The sequence below is a fragment of the Haematobia irritans genome, chromosome 4 (genome assembly GCF_050003625.1).
Source record: "Haematobia irritans isolate KBUSLIRL chromosome 4, ASM5000362v1, whole genome shotgun sequence".
NCBI lineage: Eukaryota > Metazoa > Arthropoda > Insecta > Diptera > Muscidae > Haematobia > Haematobia irritans.
The window spans coordinates 218,360,041-218,381,416 of record NC_134400.1 but is presented as its reverse complement, the minus strand read 5'-3'; the positions used below and the strand labels follow the sequence as shown (position 1 = coordinate 218,381,416).

The following is a 21,376-nucleotide window of genomic DNA, read 5'->3' as shown; positions in this document are numbered from 1 at the left end:
CGTCAAATTCAAAAAAAATTTGGCAGGGTTGTTGGACCAGAGAATGAAGCCGACCCATTATTGTCGGCGGAGGCTGACTCTGACTTTTTGCCTCCGGCGGCGGATTGACGGCTAAGCCGATATAAATAGGTCTATTCGGCAATGGACAATTATCCTTTATAAAATCAATTTGTAGTTATTCGAATGGTAATGAGATTAGTTGTACAACCAATCTTACAATCAAATTAACATTTCATTCAAATTTTCTTAGCTAAATTTTTCCAAAATTATTATTGTAGCAGCTTGAAATTGATTGATTGTGGATGAAAGCTTTCCAATCTTGGCAAAAAATACGACAATTATTAAACATTTTTCCGATTTAAATCGACATTTCTGTACGAATGGCGCAATATATCATTATCTGTAATTTTACAATAAATTCCTTAGTGAGAGTATGTAAGTGAACGGCGGCAGTAAATCGGCGCCAAGCAATATCGAATTGAAACGCAGGCACATATATAATCTAAATTCAGAAGCGCTCCAAATGGGTAATCGCCTGAAAATGGAACGTTTGTAAATTGGGCTATATGATTATTATATATATGGACAATCGAGGATTGAGGCAACCAACAACAGCGTTTTTAAATATAAATATATACTCGACTAACATGTAAAAGATGTGTATAAAGAGAAAGTATAGTTATAGTAAACTCGTGTAATATCAATGCATTCTCGACGTCGGCGAAATAATCAATGAAAATTCAATTTTCCTGACACACACGCATACTTACAAGGCAAATAGCAGCAGCAACTACCATTACAAATTTTTTCAATATATTTTTCATTTATTCGGTAGCGAACTAAATGAAGAACACAGAAATTATTCTGATGCTAAAATGAATTCCTAATCAATGACTTTTTTCAAGTGTCGAGTGTATGGAAGAACGCAGGGAAGAAGTCATAAATCGAGAACATTACATAAATTGAGTGAACGTGCGTGAAAATAATGGAAGGAACTTCAGAAGAGGTGGTGTCTATAGCGACGATGTCGTCGAATTTGACCAACACAAACAGCATGGCGAAGAGTGATATCAAAGTGTCAGATGAAGGTGTTGCCAAACTTACATTTGGTTTTCTGGACGATATGCAAGGGGATAGCAGTCTTGAACCGGGGGAAGTAAAGACACCGCCACCAGGTTCAAGCCCAGCTTCCAACAAGGATTCAACACCAATGCGCACAACGAAACCCGAGCCGCCAGCAAAACAACTGGCACGTGAGACTTTGGCGAAAGCATTAAAAACTGTGTCGCAGATGGAAGCCGAAGCTTGTGAAGAAAAAGTACGATTAATTCTGGAACTAGATGCCAAACGGCGTAAGGAGGAAAAGCTTCAGAGTGAAAAGCTACGGCAGAAAGAAGACGAAAATGGTAAAGTAGTGGGAGAAAGAAAGTCTAGGGAGGAACGCAAAAAATTAAAGAAACTAAAGAAAGGTAGGTGGTAGTCAAAATAGACATTTTTCACGTTCATGGCAATCTTGTTTTCAGCTCAAAAAGCTGCTAAAAAGGCTCTGAAAGACATAGATAGAGAAGACGATGAAGATAATTCTGTTACAAAAAAACGCAAAATATCCGTACGATCAGAGTCCGACGAAAGTGAAGGTCTATGCTCTTCGGGGAATGAAGATGATGCCGAAATCAACGATGATTCACAAAAATACATGGAAAAGGTATCGTCTGTTGTAGTTGCTACCTCTAATACGACTTCCACGCGTTTTCCCCCGCATATGACGCATTCTCCTCACCCTCCACCTCACATAGCGCCTGATGGTTTTATGGGTTATCGAGGTATGAATCCCTTTATGCGCGGCGGCCGAATGGATTTTCCCCATGGTCGTGGTGGTTTTATTCCAAGAGGTCGTGGAGGAATGCGTGGTGGTCGTATGCCGTTTTCGGGGTTTAGACCGCCATTCTTTTCCGGTAATACAGGAGGCGTTTTGGGACTACGACACAATCGGCAAAACCATACACCGCCACCAAGTCGAGGACACTCACCTATACTGCCACCCTCCACAAATCTGCTGTGAGTATTCTGAAAAAATATTCATATAATATTTTGTTCGAACATTAAATGTTTCGATTTAAAAGATCATCATTTAAAATAAAACAATTTTTGTCAAGCAAAAAAAAATCTATCATGAATAGAAATCGGGAAGCCCGCAATGTCTAGTAGAAAAAATTTAAGGAAACAACCTCCAAACCACTTCGATTATTTTGAATTGGATGGGGTCTATATACCCCATATATTCAATTATTGTGGATCCTTTTATTCCATATTGGATTGGTTTTGTATATTTAGGATATTCAGGATTGGTTGGTATATATTTAGGTTAATGAGCACCAAAAATGGTGAACGAGCGCATACTAAAAATTTTTGTTGCGATTAAATTATTTTTTTTAATCAATAAACAAATATAAAATAGTTTATAATAAAAAAATGTTTTTTCAAGCTCTATGTCTTTGTATAAACAAGTTAGTCTCATTTCTCTCTATTTTTAACAATAACACGATAGGCGACACCAGCGGTTTTTAGGCTCCCATACAGATTTTAATTCTTAAGCTCTTAGAATTTACATCTATACATCTAAGATCAATATATGAATGACAACCACAAACTGCCTTATCAACTAGCTGTAAAACTTTTAAATTCTAATTGAATATATTATCTTTTATGACTGGCATCTTGAAGATCTTTGTATTTATTAAAATTGCTTTTACATTGATGAGGTTCCTTTTCAGTAAATCTCGAAACGAAACTCTAAAGTTTTCAACCAAAATTGTTATGTTTTCAAGCCAAAATGTAAAACAAAACTGAAAACATTGACTGATAAACAAGAGAAGAATAAAAATCGTATTAAGCTTCCATTACAAATAACAGTTATTTCGATTCCGTTGTTATGTAGTTAACATTGACTAGAACAAGCTTATTGTATGTGTTCATATTAATGCAATTACATTTAAATTTATCTATTTTGCTTTGGTTGTGGTTTTTCAACATATATTTGCTTTCAATGACATTTTCCTGGTAGTAACTTACAATTGTGTTAATTTTCAGATGGACAAAATGTAAACCTTCAGTCTCTTATGCTTTTAAGTTTGTTAGAGATATAAGATCACGGGACAGTAGCCCGCAAAGGCATCCCGAAGCGAAACATACATCGGTCGATGAAGAAGATTGGGATGCAGATGAAAACAAAGACAACGAAAAGACTAAAAAGAGTACTAAGGAAAACAAAAAGAAGTCAACATCAAAGGATAAAAAGAAGAAGAAACACAAAGATAAGGACAAAGAGAGAGGAAAAGATAAAGCGAAAGAAAGGGAAAAAGAGGAGAGGATAACTGAAAGAGAAACTAAAAAACGCAAAAGAAAATCACCATCACTACCTTTGATGAGTTCGTCTTCAAAGTCTTCAAAGAAAAAAAAGTCGAACAAATCTAGCAGACGTAAAATAGAGAAAATTCGCAAATCATACGGAAAATCGCGTAAATCTTCCGAGGAAACGGAAACTTCTAGTGATCAACAAGCTGAGTCAGATGAGAAGGAGGAATATATGCCCGACGAAGAAGAAATTCGCAACAAAGTAGAAAATATGAAAGTTGAAAAATTTGAAACTGTAACGGAACTTAAGATAGAAGATATTACCTTGAAAGTAAGACCTTTGATAATGGTGAAACAAGAACCCAAGGAGGATGATATTAAAAAACTGCAAACCACGGACCCAGACAATGATAAATTATTTGACATGTTTGCTGTGTCTCCGCCTCATCGAACAAACCCAATTAGAAAAGAAGCATCCAATCCATGTACAAATATTGCAATTCTAAATCCAATGGAAAAGCATGCTGCTGAATGTCCTAAAGATGATATAACACCAGATAATGAAGATGGGAAAATCCAAATTACTAAATTACCCGACCATCCCAGTATTGATAATACAAAGCAGGCATTGAGTGGTCCGACTATCAAAGAGAGATTATCCCAACAGTTAGGAATCATTACCCCGCCTCTCCCCGTCAAAAATGAACAAAAAGTCCAAAAATATTCTACATTACAAGATGCTAGAGAAATTCAGAAGCGTATCGATAAGTTATTACAACAAGATGACATAAAATTAGAGGCCATAGAAGCTGCTAAAGAGAAACTTATGCAAAAAACTCAAAAACATCAAAGTGAAAAGGATAAAAATCAACAATCATCTATATCGGCTTCAAAAGCTAAAAATGACACTCAGCTTGGAGAACCAAAGGATATAAAAAAAGATGAAAAGAAAGAATTGACCGAGGACAAGTCTCAGCAAAAGATTGAAGCTTCGGCAAAAGATAAACCTATGGCATATAAAGATAAAAAAGAACACTCGCAGGATCGAACACCAAAATACAAAGAAGGAGATAAACGTCGAGATCAGTCAAAACAGAAAGACGATAAGGAGATAAAATCGAAGGAAAAGCAATCGTCGTCATATTCTCACAAAGATAAACGAGAATCAAAATACTCCAAGGAAAAATATAGAGAAGAATATGATAAGGACAAATATCGTAAGGATTGCAGTGAAAAATCGCGAAATCCTTTTAAACGTTCACGATCGCGCGAGCGTTTTTCGAATAAAAAAGTCGATAATCGTAGGCGCTCGCGTTCAAGCAAAAGAGATGTTTCGGCCAAACGTAGATATTCTGTTGATCGCACGAGGGATGAAAGTTCGTGTAAAATATCAAGGCGTCGTAATAGTGGTAGTAGTGTAGGATCAAATCCTTTATTAAATCGCTCTAAATCAGGTGATAGCGATAAAGTTTCAACTGTCAAGTCTTCAGTCAAAGAAAAGACCGTTCATAAAGAGAGAAATATCTCGCCTGATGGCAAAGCAAACAAAAAGGCCCGATCTACAAGCAGAAAGAGGGAAAAGTCACCTGAAAATAGAGATAAACTTAAGGATAGTGATAATAAAGTTAAAACCTCCAAATCAACAACACCACCCCCTCCCACAAAAGCTAAAGATACTTCGGAAGGAAATTCACAGGAAAAACCAAAATCTTTACAGAAAATGGAGCTGAAATTGAAACCACTATCATTTTCTCGAAGCGAATTTCTTTCTCCAAGTGGTGAAGCAAGTTCAGAATTGAATGAGGATTCGCAGGATTACTCATCGCCAACCAAATCGCCCAGTGATAAAGATAATAGTCCCGATACGGATGATTACATGGATAACTGGGAGAATGACGAAGATGTCGACTTAGATTTAAATGCACCTGAAGAGAGCTCAACACCGAAGCGGTTGTCTCCAGAAATGGAAAAAGAAGAATTATTTGTTACCAAATTTGTTAATCCTTCGCCACCCGCGGATATTATTGTGGACAAAGATGATACAAAAAGTAGTGAAAAGTCTGAGGTGTTACACCCAGCAACACCACCTTTGGAATTATTAACTACACTGCCGACCTCCGTGAAAAGTTCCGGGAGCGAACCTGAAAATCCCATTGGAAATAAGCAGCAATTGTTCGGAATGCAAGAGTTGTATGACCAATTTATAAAAAGCGTCGAAGATTCTGGAGTTGATATAAAAAATGCTGTAAATAGTAGTACCACGGAAGAAACTAGCCAACGGACTGAAAACAATGTGGGTGATGAACTCTTAGGTATTTCCAAAACTGGCGAAGAGTTATTGTCCGCTTCATCGACATCGAATTCATCCACTTCATCTTCAAGCTCTTCTTCTTCAGAGTATAATTCTTCCTCTTCATCTTCTGGCACATCAAGTTCTACATCTTCCGATGAAAGTAATGATGCAGATAGTTTTACCAAATCTATTGAAAATCCTCCTAAGAAGCTAAAATCAGAGAAGTTGACAAATGATATTCTAGAAATTGAGAAAAATATCCCCGAAGAAAACAATAGTAATTCTGCGACATTCAATCAGCAGCAGTCTTCACCTCATACTCCGGAAAAGGTCGTTGAAAGGGAGCCACGTACACCTTCGCCTACTCCTCTTCAAAAATCTTTTGTGCTTACACAAACACCTCCTACACCTGCTTCCCAAAGTATGAAAACTACCAAAACAGAGGTGGCTAAAGATTTCAAAAAGCTCAAGAGCTTAGAAGCAAATCTCTCCCGTATTCAATTGATGCGAGCGAACTATGATTCCAAAGATGAGATCAGCGAAGAGTTGCACAAAATGGAAATGTTGTTTTTGCAGGAAAAGAAATTGATTTTGCAAAAGTATGCGAAAGCCGCACAATCAGACAAAGAAGAAGGGGGTGGCGACGTCTGTGTTGATCAGAGTTGCATATCTACTTTGCCACCTACCATCCCAGATGTGCTCAATGAACCACCGCCTCTGCCTCCATCTGCAGAATCAGAAATAAAACTTGAACCAAACAAGATCTTTGATACGAATCGTGAAGCTATCAAATTAACAATTTCTCCAATGAAACTGCCTTCAAAGCCAGCCATATTCCAATCGTCCGTGTCCGATGATACTGAAAAGAAAACCGGCGAAGATAAAGAAGAAATAGACTTTACCGAAAAACTTGTAAAACCTATAAAGGAAGTTGCTATTGTCAAACCTATGATGGAAACAAAGGAATCACAAGAGTCACGATCTAGAGAATCGCACAGACACCATCGCTCTCCAGCTTACAGTGGTAACAGAGATAGACCGCGTTCACCTCATAATTACAGAGATCGGAATCGTAGGTCTAATTCTCGAACAAGATTTAGTCCACAGAGAAGAGGGGGTCGTGGCAGATCCCTATCTATTAGTCCTCCACGCAGAACTATTCGGCATGCAACACCACCAAGAAGAGGGGGACCAACGAGGTTCCGAGTGCCTGGTAGACGATCCCGATCTAGGTCTCGCAGTCGCAGTCCACTGCGTCAGTTTGCAACTAGAAGAGGAAAAGACCTTAGTCCATTTAGAGGTAGAAAACGTGATCAAGGAAACAACCAACCGCATTACAAAAAGTTCAATAGGTCGAGAGGTTCACGATCTAGGTCGCCGCGGTCACCACAAAGGCCAAGATCGCCTCGTACTCCACCTCCACGTAGGCGATCATTTAGCCCAGATCGTTATTCGCCATTACCATTCAAACCACCATCTCCCCCAATGCGCCGAAGCATGTCACCCCTAAATTCTCCACATTCGCAATCAAGAAGGTCACATTCACCTCCTTCTCCTAGAAGACCTAGATCTCCCAGATCTCCCCGCTCACCTAGATCGCCCAGATCTCCGATATCACCACAGCATGCTACTCGCTTTGACGATCATAGGCGTAGGCCGGGTTCGAGTTTTGAAAGACATTCCTCAGACTCTCCACGTGACCAATACCAATACGGAGGTTCTGATAACATGTCCAGCAACGCTAACGCATCTACTGGCAATTCTTCATATTATTACAATGTTTCACCAAATCGCATTTCTTTGGATGCCCGCATTAATATTGTTTTGAATGGTCCTGGGGAAGCAGCTCAAAGTGGCTATGAAGATTACTCGAATTACGCACAATACGGAGGTGCTGCTTACATGTCTATACCCCCACTGCCGTTGGCAGATCCCAATATACCTGCGGGGGGTTATTATCAAAATCCTTATGTTTCAATGCTGCCACCACAACCGAATTCGGAAGGACAACAATTGCCAATGCCATCACAACAGCACATGCAAGCCCCACACCATGGACCTGTACCACCAAATCATCAACATCATCCGGGAGCACAACACCATGCGCCCTATTCCTCCATACCTACAATAAACAACAGTGGGCATCCGCCAGGGCCGCCGCATCAATACTATTACAATGACTTCAATTTGAGCCATCAACAAATTAACCCTGTACTCAAGGAACTACCAAAAGCTGCCTCTGTTGCTGTACAAAAAGGCAATGTATTAGAAATAGTGCCATCGACTGTTCATAATACGAGTACTCCCAATACTGCTCCCAGTTTTCCGCCACCAGTTGTAACTAAAGCCATTCCAATTGAAATGGACTCAACCGGATCGGCGAAAAAATCAAAAACGCCTGCAATTTCGTGGAAGGACGAGGTGAACAGCCGTCATGTCAAGTCTGCAGTAATGCGTCTCAATCGAGAAGGTGAAAACAGTATGAGAAGCATATTGAAATCTTCGGTGGAGTCGGCGAAAACACAGTAAGTTATATTACGCATATTTAACGTAGAGTACAATAATTGTGATCCCATACTTTAATTTCAGGAAAATTGAAAAGAAAAAAGTTTACTTTGAAGATGGCATTTATCCAAGTCGAGATAGTGAAGATGAGGATCGTAAATTGGTCGAAGATAAAATTAGAAGGAAAATAAAACGGCTCCGCAAAAAACGAGGTATTGATGTGGCCGCATCGCGTGAAGTATTGGGTAAGATACAAACAAGTCTTGAAATAAAAATAGATCCAGCCTTGGAAAGGTTACCGCCACCACCACCACCTACGGCACCGTTGCCTGCACATCTCGAACAGCCTATATACTTGAGGCCCCCGACGCCCGTGCCACTTCTGTATTTTCACTTTGACTCAATGGTACATTCAATGTATGTATCGCAAATGGAGAAGCCCATACCGCCACGACTTTTGAATCCAAAATGTGTCCCACCTACTGGACCACCTCCGCCTCCTGTACAACAACCGAGATCGCCCAGTGTAAATTCACCAACCATCAACACCATGGGTGGTAAGAAGGATTTGAGTTCTATGTCAATTCTAAACAGAGCTAATCGTCATGACAGCCAAAGTTTACATTCACCAAAATTGATGACGGATCAAAAACGTGATAGCCCGGGCCAGCATTCCTCAGAGCGACATTCAAACAAAAATAACACACATTTCCAAAGTGGGCAACAAGGATCGCCACATATGCAAAACATGCCACCAATGCGTCACTCTTCACCACCCATGGGATTTGTTGGAATGCGAATCAATAATTTTACACGACTGCCTCCGTCTCCACTGGCTCGTGGATCGATGCCACCGTTTTTACCTCCCAATATGCAGGCAATGCATAGTGGAATAGGTGTAAGACATCCACAGTTCAATATGCCCCCTCCGGGAATTCCGCCTGATGGAAATTTTCAGGTGCCCCATGTATTCACTCCGACACAAAAACCCCCGCCTCCTGGATTTATGAATATGCAGCAAAGACCACCTAATCCGGGCTTTTTTATGGGTTCTCCTATGCACCATCATCCTCCACCTCCTCTGCCGCATACCGACTTGGATAATAATGCGCATGGCAGGGTTACTAGTCCACAAGCCATGATTGCGCCGTTTAATGTAAAAAAGACTGTTAATTGAAATTAAGGTAATGAGCAAAACCAGTCATGGATATCGTTTAATTTAGTAAGTCATAGCTTCACAAAAAAGCTATATTGCACGCAATATTGGATATAGAATTCATTATCCTTCAACAAGGATAAATTCGTCTGGTACAATTAATCACAGTAATATATTTTTATGGCCTGTTCGAAAAGGCTTTGATCATTCATCTTTTGTATATTAGATACAAAATTTTCTATTACATTTATCTCCGATTCCTTTCTTAAACCTAATAAGAAGGAGTTGGTATATTACATATTATGGTTTCATAATTTCTCTTTCTTCTCTTTTCCCGTTTTTTACCCATCGAATATTGTTTTTTATCTCCATGAGTTTGTTTTAATTTCTTAATTTAATTGGTTTTTTGTATAATCTGAATTAGTCTATTTAGTTTAATTTTTGTGAAACAAAAAGAAAAAACGCAAGTGTTCACTGAATTTAAATTTTTTACATAGTATCTTGTTTAGTTCTTTTTTATTTTTAGTTGGTAATCATCATCCAGATGTATACTTTGTTTATATCCTCTACAACATTTACTACTATTAACGTTCTAATTAAAAAAATATATTATAAATACTTTCAAAAAGTTTTAAGTAGTTTAAAAGTCGTATAAAAAATAACAGAGAAATTGTAATGAAATTTGAATGAAACAAAAAACAACCAAAAAAATTGTATTCAATAAAAGTACATTGAAAAATGTAAAACAATGAAATTTTTATTTAATTTAATTTTATTTAGGAATGGATTAAACAAATAGCTGGTTTTCATCTCACGGAGCCTCCTCTCGGTATGCAACTGGTCCTAGACGGTATATAGGAAATATAGGCTGCATGGAATGGAATGGATTGCGATATATTTTATTGCGATCCGTAGGATGAATAACCTGATGATGATGTAGTGGTTCTGTAAAAAATTTATAAAGTTTTTTTTACAAGAATTATAAATGTAATTATTAACAGTTATCATAAGTAAACTGAATTAAATTCTGTATTGTTGTCAAATAAGGCGAGCGCTTGTGAATACAAACTAACAACCTTAAGTTTAGAACTGCATTTTACGGTATGAAATTAAATAAAAATATTTCAAAAGTTTTATTTTAATAGTTCAATATAATATTTTATGAAAGCAAAAATAAATTCGAAATCGACATTTAATAAGATAATATAATATAAATTATAAGTTATAAGAATAACCAAAGTGTCCACTTTTGCTACTTAAGGAAATTTTTCTTTTTTAATATATGGTCAAAGGTCTTTACTTTAGTGATGCTTTCTACAACCCTAGGCAATCTAGGGTCTCGATGTGGTTTTACGGAATATTTGACCGCTCCGTTTGAACTCCAGATCAAAGCTCTTAAAAATATTGGTGCACTATCGTGCTTTGCAACGAGTCTTTTAAAAGTTGGATGGCAAATAAACCATCGAAGAAATCAAATCTGGGGATAAATGATTGTAATTGAGTATTTTATACCGTGCGGAAGTGACGATTTCAACAGACTGACGTACATCTTCACATTTAATCAGAATTGCATGTCAATCAAGGGTGTACTTTTTGGGGTTTCAGATCAATATTTCGGTATTTTACAATTGGAATAACGAAGTTAGTAAATGTATATACTATAAAAAGTGATATTACCCCATATGGTTTACACGATGGCACCGCTTAAATGTGTATTGTAAGTGTCGGCGTTCGGCCTTTACTTCTTCATAGTATTGGAATAAATGTCGAGCAGTTTCCTTTATTTCTGCGTTCTCTTGATTCATTAACTTTTTTTGTATTTCCTGAAATAACATTTAAATGCAGATTATTATATAAACTTTGGATATCCCGATGTCATCTATATTGACACCATACCAATCGATCCATATGTTCCATGAAACGTTGTCTTTGGGCCTGTTGGAACCTCAGTATATTATAGGTATCTAAACCATCCATATAGGGTTTGGGGTGGAAAAGGTTTTTAAGTTGTTTTGGCATCGTATTGTTTATTTCACAGGCCCTAGCAATTTCCTTGCATATGGTGCATTCATAAATACGTGGTCCATTAGACAGTTGATCCAATTCGATTATACATGAATTGCAGAGAACATGTCTGCAAGCAAGGACATAGAAACGGACTTCTTTTCTGATGTACATTTTGTAACATTTGTTGCAATGAATCCAATGAATATAAGGTAAACTTTTATAGAACGATGATGATGATGAAAAAGGCACGGTTAAAGACATATCGAATGTTGTAATGAAAAAGGGAGTGCAGACTAATTCGACATTCGTTTTTTGAATGCAATAGTTATTTCTGTTTACTTTTTTACCGTTACACTATTATCATAGACTAATAAAGTTATAGGCTCAAGTCCTTTCGCAGCGCTTTAGTTTGTCTGCACACCGTAGATGGCGCCATAGACCAAGGAAGGTATCCCAATAAACACAAACGTTTGAAAAATACTAAATTTCAACAATTTTTCAAACATTTTTTCAAAGGATTAGGGTAATATTCAAGTTGAGAAATTGTTGAGAAAATCGCGTTCTCAACAAAAAACAGACATTACCCTCAACAGTGAAATTCAACACATTAGCAATAATATCTCAAGTGTTCTCCTCAAATTGAAATACATCGCTACTCAATACTTTGTCAAACAATTTTCGATGCGAGTCAAATTCAAAATTAACATCGTTGCAAATACTTTTCAACCTAAATTTCTATGAATGATATCCCCACTTCAAATTGAAAGTCAAAGCCAAAATTCTATGAATTTTGTATAATTTATTCATTCTCATCAAAATAAAATATATAATAATACACTACACTGCATAATACACTACAATACCAAATGATAAATAATAATCTTATTAAACATATCAACAAATAAGAACAAAAAAAAAACAACAAACCTTTAAATATCTTAAACATTATTAGTAAACACTTTTGCATTGATAATTCGTTTTCCTTCCTTTTGGTGTCATAAAACAGCATTAAAATTTATTAACATGCGGGTAATTTGAAATTAGGAACGTACTGGACCGCGTGTTAGAATTGATTTCCAGCAGAAGGAATTCACAAAATATCCATTTTAAACTGATAATAGCATATGAATTAAACTGACGATATGATGCACATTTTCATCCAGAAGTTGTTGATTTCAACAATTTGTTGTTTTTAACAATTTTAATTGGTTGCACTTATAATGTTTCTGGAAACTTTTTCTTGTCGATAAGCCACTCATTTTTCATTGGTCAGCTTCTTAATGTTTGCAAGAATGTAGCATCCAAAGATTTTAGTTTTCTGCAAAGAGATTTAAATTTAGTGACTTCTCTAAAGTGTTGATTTAATTTTTCAAATTGACGTACCAATTATTATAAACTATTTGAAGCAGTTCCAGTTAATTGTCCACCATTTTTTCATCGGCCAGCTTTTTAATGTTTTCAAGAACGTAGAATCCATAATTTCAGTTTTCTGCAAAGAAATATACATTTCGTGACTTCCTTAAAGTTTTATTTCACTTTTTATTTTCACTTACCAATTTTTATAAACTATTTGGTTATTTGTCTAAAATTTTCCATTTTTTATTTCTTGCAATTGACCACGAACTTCGTTGCACAAATAAGTATTGAAAACCACATGGTTTTTTCGTTGCATTTTAGGGTAGTGTTTTGTCAAAGTTTTCTCATATTTTCTTCAACACCTTTTCAAAGATTTCGTCAACATTTTGGCAAATTGGAAGTAATTCGCAAACAATTTGAAGATGTATTGAAGATGAGCTATTTCAAGTCAAGTTGAATTTATGTTGAAAATTATATTTACCCTCAAACTGAAAAGTTGTTGCATTTGAAAAACGCTCATCCTGTGTTTATTGGGTATAGACTAAGTTCATTCTAGGGCTGTCATTCGGAATCGATTTTGATAAATCCCGGGATTCGAGATTTCAAAATGCAGAATCCCGGGATTTTTTCGAGATCCCGAACTTTTCGGAATTCTTCAAATATTTTAAATAATAACAATGTACAGCGCCAAAAACTTGTTGTACATTAAACCAATTTAGTTTAATTCAATTTTATTAGCAAAAAAAAAAAAAAAATAACTACAAAGGAACATAAGAGTAAATTAAAAAGCAATTTTAAATTGCTATCATACTTAACGAACACTTAGTCCAACTCAACATTGTGAAGAAAACAGAACAAAAATATTATGACAAAAATAAAAAAAAAAAAATCATATCGCTATCTTACTCAGAAAAACATTTTAAGGATTAGGTTAGATTAGGCTATTTTCGTATACTTGAGATAATCCTTTTGTACTTCATCGATTTAAGTAAAAATATCAAGGCATCCAAATTTTTATCAGATAAACGCGATCTTGTCATATTTTCGACGGACCTTTTATCATTGCTTTTTATTTTATGTGGCACGAATTCCATTTCACAAGTACTCATTACTCAAAGGACCTTAACGTTTACTTGGATTTTTGATGAGATTGTGCTGTTTAGTATACCTCATGTATAATAAATTCTTACTCAAGGTGTACTATAAATGTTTATTAACTCAATATGAAATCTAAGGGCCATTTACACTGAATAAATATTCCAATTTATTGATAAACAATCATAAAAAGCCACAATTTTAACAAATTAGAATTTTTTCGGGATTTCAAAAAATCCCGGGATAAAAATCAAAAATACCGGGTGACAGCCCTAGTGCTTACAGAAAATAAACAAAATAATTGTGAATGGACAATACATTTGCAGACAAAACAGTGCTGTGAATGGACTTGAGACGTCTTTACATTTCGCGGTCTATGATTATCATAGCAAAGTAACGCTGTATAGTCTTATGTTCCAAATATTGCAAGGATGACGTTAAATTTTCGTTTTTACTGTTAATATGCACTAGCTATACCACTCACACTTGGTTTTTTGAAGTTTTACTCAAACCGAGTTCGATTGCACATAATCAGGGCCATTTTATTTTTTTGGCTCAAGGAATGTTTTTCTTTTCCCTTTCCGGTGTAGTCTGGAATCTACATCGATCGGTGTCGACAACAACGACAATCAAGACCCACCCAAAAAATATAGTATTTCGTTTGTTGTAAATTACACATTCGTATGGTGTTAATATTCTAAAATCAACATCATGACGGAAAATCAAAAAAATCCACATCCGCAACCAAACAAAAATAACTGGATTCATTGTAACACATGCTATGAAACATACATTAAAAAGGATCGTAGTTTTTATCTACTCGCCTGTCATCACATATTATGTGCATCATGTCTCAAAGCTCGTGTTGAATATTCTCCAAAGCGATCGCAAGTAGTAAAATGTCCCTTATGCGTGAAACAAGCTAAATTTTGTGAAATTAATAATACTATGCCAAAAGGTCTAAAGGAATTGTTTCATCCGGAACCGTGGAGAGATGGCGTTAACAATTTTCAAATAATGGAATTTCAAGGCAAACATCGTAAACGATTTTTGGAATTCTTAGACTCTAGAGTGAGTAGCTTTTTGCAATGAACTTTGGATCATGTTACTAATTGAAATAATTTACTAACAGGACGAAAAAATAAAAGATCTATGTCGAGGTGTTTCCAGTGCAAAGGACAACGCTCAACGGACATCTCAATTGTTTGAAGATGCAAAAGCCGAACGTAAATATTTAGAAAAACGTGTTCGGTTGATAAAGGAACATAGGCGATCACTTGATGATAATCGGTAAACACCAATCTTTCTTTATAGGATAGCATATGAATAATGAATGAAAACTCCGTCCGCCTGTTATTTCAAGGTACTAAGTTATGTTTTCTAGTTTAAAATCGGTCATGGACGGACACACCTAAATCTAGTTGGCTTCCACCCGGTGGTATCATTGCACCAAAGTGACCGGATGGTCCATCCTGTCGGTCAGCGGGTTTCATATCAGAGTTAAATATATCCATCTAATTCAGGATCACATATTTGATCTACATATGATGCCATTATGCGATTTCCGATATTCGATTTTCGAGTGCACTAGTTTTGATCCAAATATGTTTTTTGGGTCGCCAATATCTGACCGTACTACAGCCAACAACAAAGAAAACAATTTAATACATATTCCCCAAGTTAGAGAATACTTTTCTTATCAGTAATTTCTTTTAAGTTATGGCTATAATTTAATATGGTTAAAAATCTTGTCTTTATATTATTTGCATTTGTAGATTGGGCAACTCGTTTTCATCATCATCTTCGGAGCGCTCAATGGAGAAAAAAGTGAGTTCCGCGGACGGTAAAACTCAGGGCATTACATCTTTTACAGCATTTACACCTGACCACTCATTTGATTTGTAACAACATAAGCTATTAATATTTTAACATATGTTTTTTTTTACCGATTTTGTACTGTAAAATAAGTGGAAAAACAAAAACGAATATATTAGCTTAGTTTTGGCTAAAAGCATAAAAATTCATTAGTAAGAACTGAATTCATGCAGAAGGAAGAAGGTTTCGGAATTGGAAATCCAAGCCAGTCAGTCCAGTTAATTTAATTATCATTGTTAAACGCCTTTTAAACATTTGAATAAATAATTTAATTTAATAAAATTAATGTAATAAAACATTTTGAGAACTTTAAAAATGTATGAATATATAAAAAATGTATATGTATATAGAAAATATATTTGATAATAAAACATTAAAAATAGTGAATTATTTCATTTTCATTTTTAGTTTTGGCTAATAGCATAAAAATTCATTGGTAAGAACCAATCCATTTAATTTGTTAAACGCCTTTTAAATACTCTAATAAATAATTTTATAAAATTAATGTAATAAAACGGTTTGAGAACATTAAAAATGTATGAATATAATACATAAATTAAAAAAATTATATGTATGTATATAGAAAATATATTTTTTATAATAAAACATTAGAAATGGTGAATTATTTGATTTTCATTTATAAATATTTTATTTCACAGAGAAAAGCTTTTATTTTTTTTAACATTTGTTGTTATATACATTATTTCTGTACCAGAATCTAATTAATCTCAACATGTGGAAAGATTTAACATGCTCTAATTATGGAAGATACCCTTTTTGTAAATTTTTCGGCGCAAAAAAAGAAAGTATCACAAATGGAACACACTGATGTGTTCCATAGCACCGGAGGAGAGAGACTTCCCACGGTAGACCAGGGTAGTTTTAGCTCAACGAAGATCAATCAAGTGCCGATGCCTGCATTCCTACCTATCAGTGATTGATAGTAGCATCCCATCCTTGTCGCAGAGTTCCTTGATACTAACTGAAGTACCAAAGCATAGAACAAAATGTATGAAACTACATTAAAAACTGTTACTACAACAACAACATCACAAATGTTTCCACAAATCGGTAGTTTTTCACATTTTTGGTGTTGTATGGGTATTTAAAACATGAATTAAGTATTTAGCTGTGAATATGAAAAGGAAGCACGCAAATATAGCAAATTTCATTGCAATTTTGAGGGTAATAACTCAGATATGAAGTTAACAAGTTTCTAAGCCAACCTGAGTTTGAATTTGAGCTGTTTGTTGTAATGCGGATGAGTGTTTAAAATTTCCTGATTGTTCGGTACAATACCACTGGATTTGGCAACACTGATTGCCAGGGTTGCTTAATCTTTAAATGACAACTTTGGTATCTGCACACAAATACAAAATGTTCAGGGATGTTTATAACTGAACTGTCAAGTTGGAAAAAGATTTATTCTCACTCAGAACTTAGAACTTGTGAATTTGTTGCAAATTTTTTTGTAGAAACATAGTGCCTCAAGTGTTCAAATAATGCAAAGTGCTGCAGATTAATAAAAACTAACTGCAAATCGGTATTTTTTGCTCGGTTGTTTATATTCAAAGCCTCTTGTAACCGGTCGAAAAAATCTAAAAACCGATTTGCTCCCAATTACAACTAAAGCCACGTCGAAGTAATAATTATCTATTGAGGATATTAACATAAGATAAACTATATCTTACACCTGCATAAAATAAGCAAGTGCCCGAATTAAAGGCAAAGAGCCGCAATGGTACTTGCGGCTAGAATATATGTTTTTGCGCTGATATTACTCTTCGTCCGGGGTGACGAACACAACCATAAAGTAATATTAAATGTTTACCTAGAGAGATGATGATTTTCTAAGCTTATCTATTGGATTGATGTTTATGGCAACTAAAATCATATTTTTTCATCACTTTCAGTATAATGATGGCGAAGAGGTCGTTTTATGGATGAATACAGTCGGTCCCTATCACAACCGCCAGGAGACTTATGCTTATTTTAGCCTTCCCTTTTGCAGTGGATCAAAATCTAGCATATCTCATTACCATGAAACTCTAAGTGAGGCCTTGCAAGGAGTCGAATTGGAGTTCAGCGGTTATGAAATTGAATTCAATAGTAGGTCAATGAAGTAACACATAATTGGACACAGTAATAAAAATATATTCTTCTTGCAGAGGATGTTCCTACCACTGTCATTTGTATGGTTGACTTGACGCAAGATAAGGTGAAAGCATTTACGTATGCAGTAATGAATGAATACTGGTATGGACAATTATCTAAAGACAAAATTTACTTTAAGCTCAAGTTTATTAAGACCCTGCGATTCTTTTGTTTTCTAGGTATCAGATGTATATTGATGGTCTTCCTATATGGGGGAAAGTAGGTGAAAAAGATGACCAAGGTAGATATTACATCTACACCCACAAGAAGTTCGACATTGGTCGAAATGGCCAGCAAATAGTCGACATAAGCTTGAACACAGAAAAGAAGGAGCTTTTGATGGAAGGAGCTAAAATAAAATTTTCGTACGAAGTAAACTGGAAACCAAGTGTTGTGGAGTTTAAGGACCGTTTCGATAAATATTTAGACCCAAATTTCTTCCAACATAGAGTAAATTCAAAAATTCTCATATGTAATCTTTTAAGTTAATGACCTCTAAATTTCTATTTTATAGATCCATTGGTTTAGTATTTTCAACAGTTTCATGATGGTCATATTCCTAGTTGGTTTGGTATCCATGATTCTTATGCGTACGTTGCGTAAAGATTATGCTCGCTATAGTAAAGACGAAGAAATGGACGACATGGTGAGTAAATTTGGAAATTAAAAACAAACATGATTTCTGAGAATCTATATGCTGAAATAGGGATACACAGTCAACTAAACCTCTCTTTGTAAAAAAACGCCTTCTATTTGTTTCAATATCAGCTCAAGTGTAACTCAAACGTAAGTTATGTTACCACAACATTAAAATTCGATAATACTTTTATATACATACGTAAACATAGTCATTTTTAAGTCGCATGTGGGGAAATGTTTTTTAAACTGAGACTCTGAGCGATCACTGGATGGCCGCGTTAGGTTTACATTGCACATTGACTTTGCAATACTCTGGGTTTTCATACACCATCCTAATAATGACTTCACTGACTTCTTACCATATACCACAGTACGCATAACAATGTAGTCTGCAGATGCAAAGTGTTCCATGATAATAGAATTAGTAAAATTTCCACTTTATGTTACCCCAGGCATTTTATCCAATGTTTTTAATTTTATTTCAGGAACGCGATTTAGGTGACGAGTACGGCTGGAAACAAGTACATGGTGATGTTTTCCGTTCACCTCCACATACATTACTCTTCTCGGCATTAATTGGTGCAGGTTATCAATTGATTTCTGTTGTCTTTTGTGTTATAATTTTTGCTATTGTTGGTGAACTTTATACAGAGTGAGTAGTTAATCCATGTCATCCAGAACCATTCGTTTTTTATTTTGTATTTGTGGATATTTCAGGCGTGGTTCTATGCTCTCGACAGCAATATTTGTATATGCCGCTACCTCACCTATTAATGGATACTTTGGAGGATCTTTGTATTCTCGCCTGGGCGGTCGTATGTGGATTCGTCAGATGCTGGTCTCGGCTTTTATGGTCCCCGTATTTGTTTGCGGTACAGCATTCTTTATAAATTTTATTGCAATTGGATATCATGCATCGAGAGCCATACCGTTTGGCACTATGGTAGCAGTAACTTGCATATGTATATTTGTCATTTTGCCACTAACGTTAGTGGGTACAGTGGTTGGACGGAATTTGGATGGTCAACCCGATTATCCTTGTCGTGTTAATGCAGTCCCAAGACCTATACCCGAAAAGAAATGGTTCATGGAGCCAGCAATTATCATATTGTTGGGAGGAATTTTACCTTTTGGTTCAATATTCATAGAAATGTAAGTGATTTGGAAATGTGGCCAATTTATTACAGATCAAAAAAAAAAAACTAATCATGCCATTCCCATTTTAGGTATTTCATATTCACATCGTTTTGGGCTTACAAAATCTATTATGTCTACGGTTTTATGCTGTTGGTATTTACTATTCTAACCATTGTTACCGTATGTGTAACCATAGTTTGCACTTATTTCCTTTTAAATGCCGAAGACTATAGATGGCAGTGGACTAGTTTTATGTCTGCCGCATCAACCTCAATATATGTTTATGCATATTCATTTTATTATTTCTTCTTTAAGACCAAGTAAGTATAAAATTTAAAAATTCCCTTCAAATGTTATTTCTAATGAGAATCGTTATCATTTTTGTTTTCAGAATGTATGGCCTTTTCCAAACAGCATTTTACTTTGGATACATGGCCTTATTTAGTGGTGCTTTAGGTATAATATGTGGCACAGTGGGTTATATTGGCACAAGTGTTTTTGTACGAAAAATTTATTCCAATGTTAAAATAGACTAGATACATTAAATTAGCTTTTCTAAACTGCAAATATATTGTCTTTCCTCACAAAAAATGGAGAAACTCAACAACAACAAAATGTTCTTGCTTCTCTACACTGACCCTCTATATACATATATTATAAAAATATTCTTTTTATAATTTATCTGTCTCTCACCCCACTTAATTATAGTATCTAGTATGTAAAATTATAAACAACAAGAAGATTGATGATAATCCATTAAACATGCCGTAATATTAATGTTAATTTATGTATGTACATTTATTTAATTTTGTTTGATTTGATTAGCAAAACTATTTTTTTGTGTTTAGCTCTAAGGGTATTCAGGATAATGTCCACGGTGTGATTCATATCGTGATATTCCCAACTATTGCTTTGCTTTTTGTAATACTCTTATTTGTTTTCCTTTGAAAAAAATGGTGATATTTCTGACGCTGCTTTCCTTGTGTCCTCAGTATTTTCGTTTTTCTACTTCTACCCTTAATTTGAAGGAAAAAACATTATTGTAAAAATTAGACAAAATCAAAAAAGTTTAATAAAAAATCTCTGCTATGCATTTTTGAAATATTTTATTTTATCTTTGCACACTCCGTTGCCAAAGAAGTTTTAATTTGGACAAATAAGTATGTTGAAAACTGTTGCTTTGGGTTTTATTCCCTAATTAAGAGCGTTTGACACGAAAACAAAATAGTTCTTCCAACAACAGTATGATAAAATATGATTATGAATTTCTTTTGAACACTTCCCATCCCTTTGGACGATCGCGATAATGCTACCTAAAAATACGCAGATGAAATAGAGCTGTGAAATGTTGGCCAATATTTAATGTACTACCAATTTCTGATTTGCGCATCTTGTTTTTTATATAAACCCATGGCAACACTCGAACGGCGTTTACCATTGCAATGAAATGAAATAAAATTCAAAGAACCACGTAGAATTGAAACACTCAAACAAGCTTTGAAAAACATTTTAGTATTTGTTATACCCTCCACCATAGGATGGGGGGTATATTAACTTTGTCATTCCGTTTGTAACACATCGAAATATTGCTCTAACACCCCATAAAGTATATATATTCTGGGTCGTGGTGAAATTCTGAGTCGATCTGAGCATGTCCGTCCGTCTGTTGAAATCAAGCTATCGACTTGAAACTTGGCACAAGTAGTTGTTATTGATGTAGGTCGGATGGTATTGCAAATGGGCCATATCGGCCCACTTTTACGTATAGCCCCCATATAAACGGACCCCCAAATTTGGCTTTCGAG

General features: G+C 35.4%; 4 protein-coding genes and 1 long non-coding RNA gene across 5 annotated transcripts; 3 read left to right on the top strand and 2 right to left on the bottom strand.

Moving 5' to 3' along the window:
• Window positions 1-581: 581 nt before the first annotated feature.
• On the top strand, window positions 582-10,450 carry l(3)psg2 (lethal (3) persistent salivary gland 2). The gene is made up of 4 exons (XM_075308277.1): window positions 582-1,469; window positions 1,524-2,058; window positions 3,091-8,172; window positions 8,237-10,450. The coding sequence occupies exons 1-4, from the start codon at window positions 986-988 to the stop codon at window positions 9,327-9,329; spliced, it is 7,194 nt and encodes a 2,397-aa protein (XP_075164392.1). The 5' UTR covers window positions 582-985; the 3' UTR covers window positions 9,330-10,450.
• Window positions 9,684-11,627, bottom strand: LOC142236994 (RING finger protein vilya-like). The gene is made up of 3 exons (XM_075308278.1): window positions 11,205-11,627; window positions 10,986-11,131; window positions 9,684-10,253 (listed from the first exon to the last, which is right to left on the bottom strand). Exons 1-3 carry the CDS (start codon window positions 11,574-11,576, stop codon window positions 10,208-10,210), a joined length of 564 nt encoding a protein of 187 aa, XP_075164393.1. The 5' UTR covers window positions 11,577-11,627; the 3' UTR covers window positions 9,684-10,207.
• A 467-nt stretch (window positions 11,628-12,094) lies between these two features.
• LOC142234715 (uncharacterized) lies at window positions 12,095-13,195 on the bottom strand. The gene is made up of 3 exons (XR_012721694.1): window positions 12,869-13,195; window positions 12,699-12,804; window positions 12,095-12,633 (listed from the first exon to the last, which is right to left on the bottom strand). It is a non-coding gene; the product is annotated as an uncharacterized LOC142234715 (long non-coding RNA).
• Window positions 13,196-14,120: 925 nt separating this feature from the next.
• Window positions 14,121-16,028, top strand: LOC142233931 (RING finger protein vilya-like). The gene is made up of 3 exons (XM_075304992.1): window positions 14,121-14,837; window positions 14,899-15,056; window positions 15,542-16,028. The coding sequence occupies exons 1-3, from the start codon at window positions 14,478-14,480 to the stop codon at window positions 15,669-15,671; spliced, it is 648 nt and encodes a 215-aa protein (XP_075161107.1). The 5' UTR covers window positions 14,121-14,477; the 3' UTR covers window positions 15,672-16,028.
• Window positions 16,029-17,030: 1,002 nt separating this feature from the next.
• Window positions 17,031-20,664, top strand: TM9SF3 (transmembrane 9 superfamily protein member 3). The gene is made up of 9 exons (XM_075304381.1): window positions 17,031-17,454; window positions 17,555-17,750; window positions 17,810-17,897; window positions 17,975-18,245; window positions 18,310-18,441; window positions 18,920-19,086; window positions 19,152-19,586; window positions 19,661-19,891; window positions 19,963-20,664. Exons 1-9 carry the CDS (start codon window positions 17,380-17,382, stop codon window positions 20,105-20,107), a joined length of 1,740 nt encoding a protein of 579 aa, XP_075160496.1. The 5' UTR covers window positions 17,031-17,379; the 3' UTR covers window positions 20,108-20,664.
• Window positions 20,665-21,376: the final 712 nt, after the last annotated feature.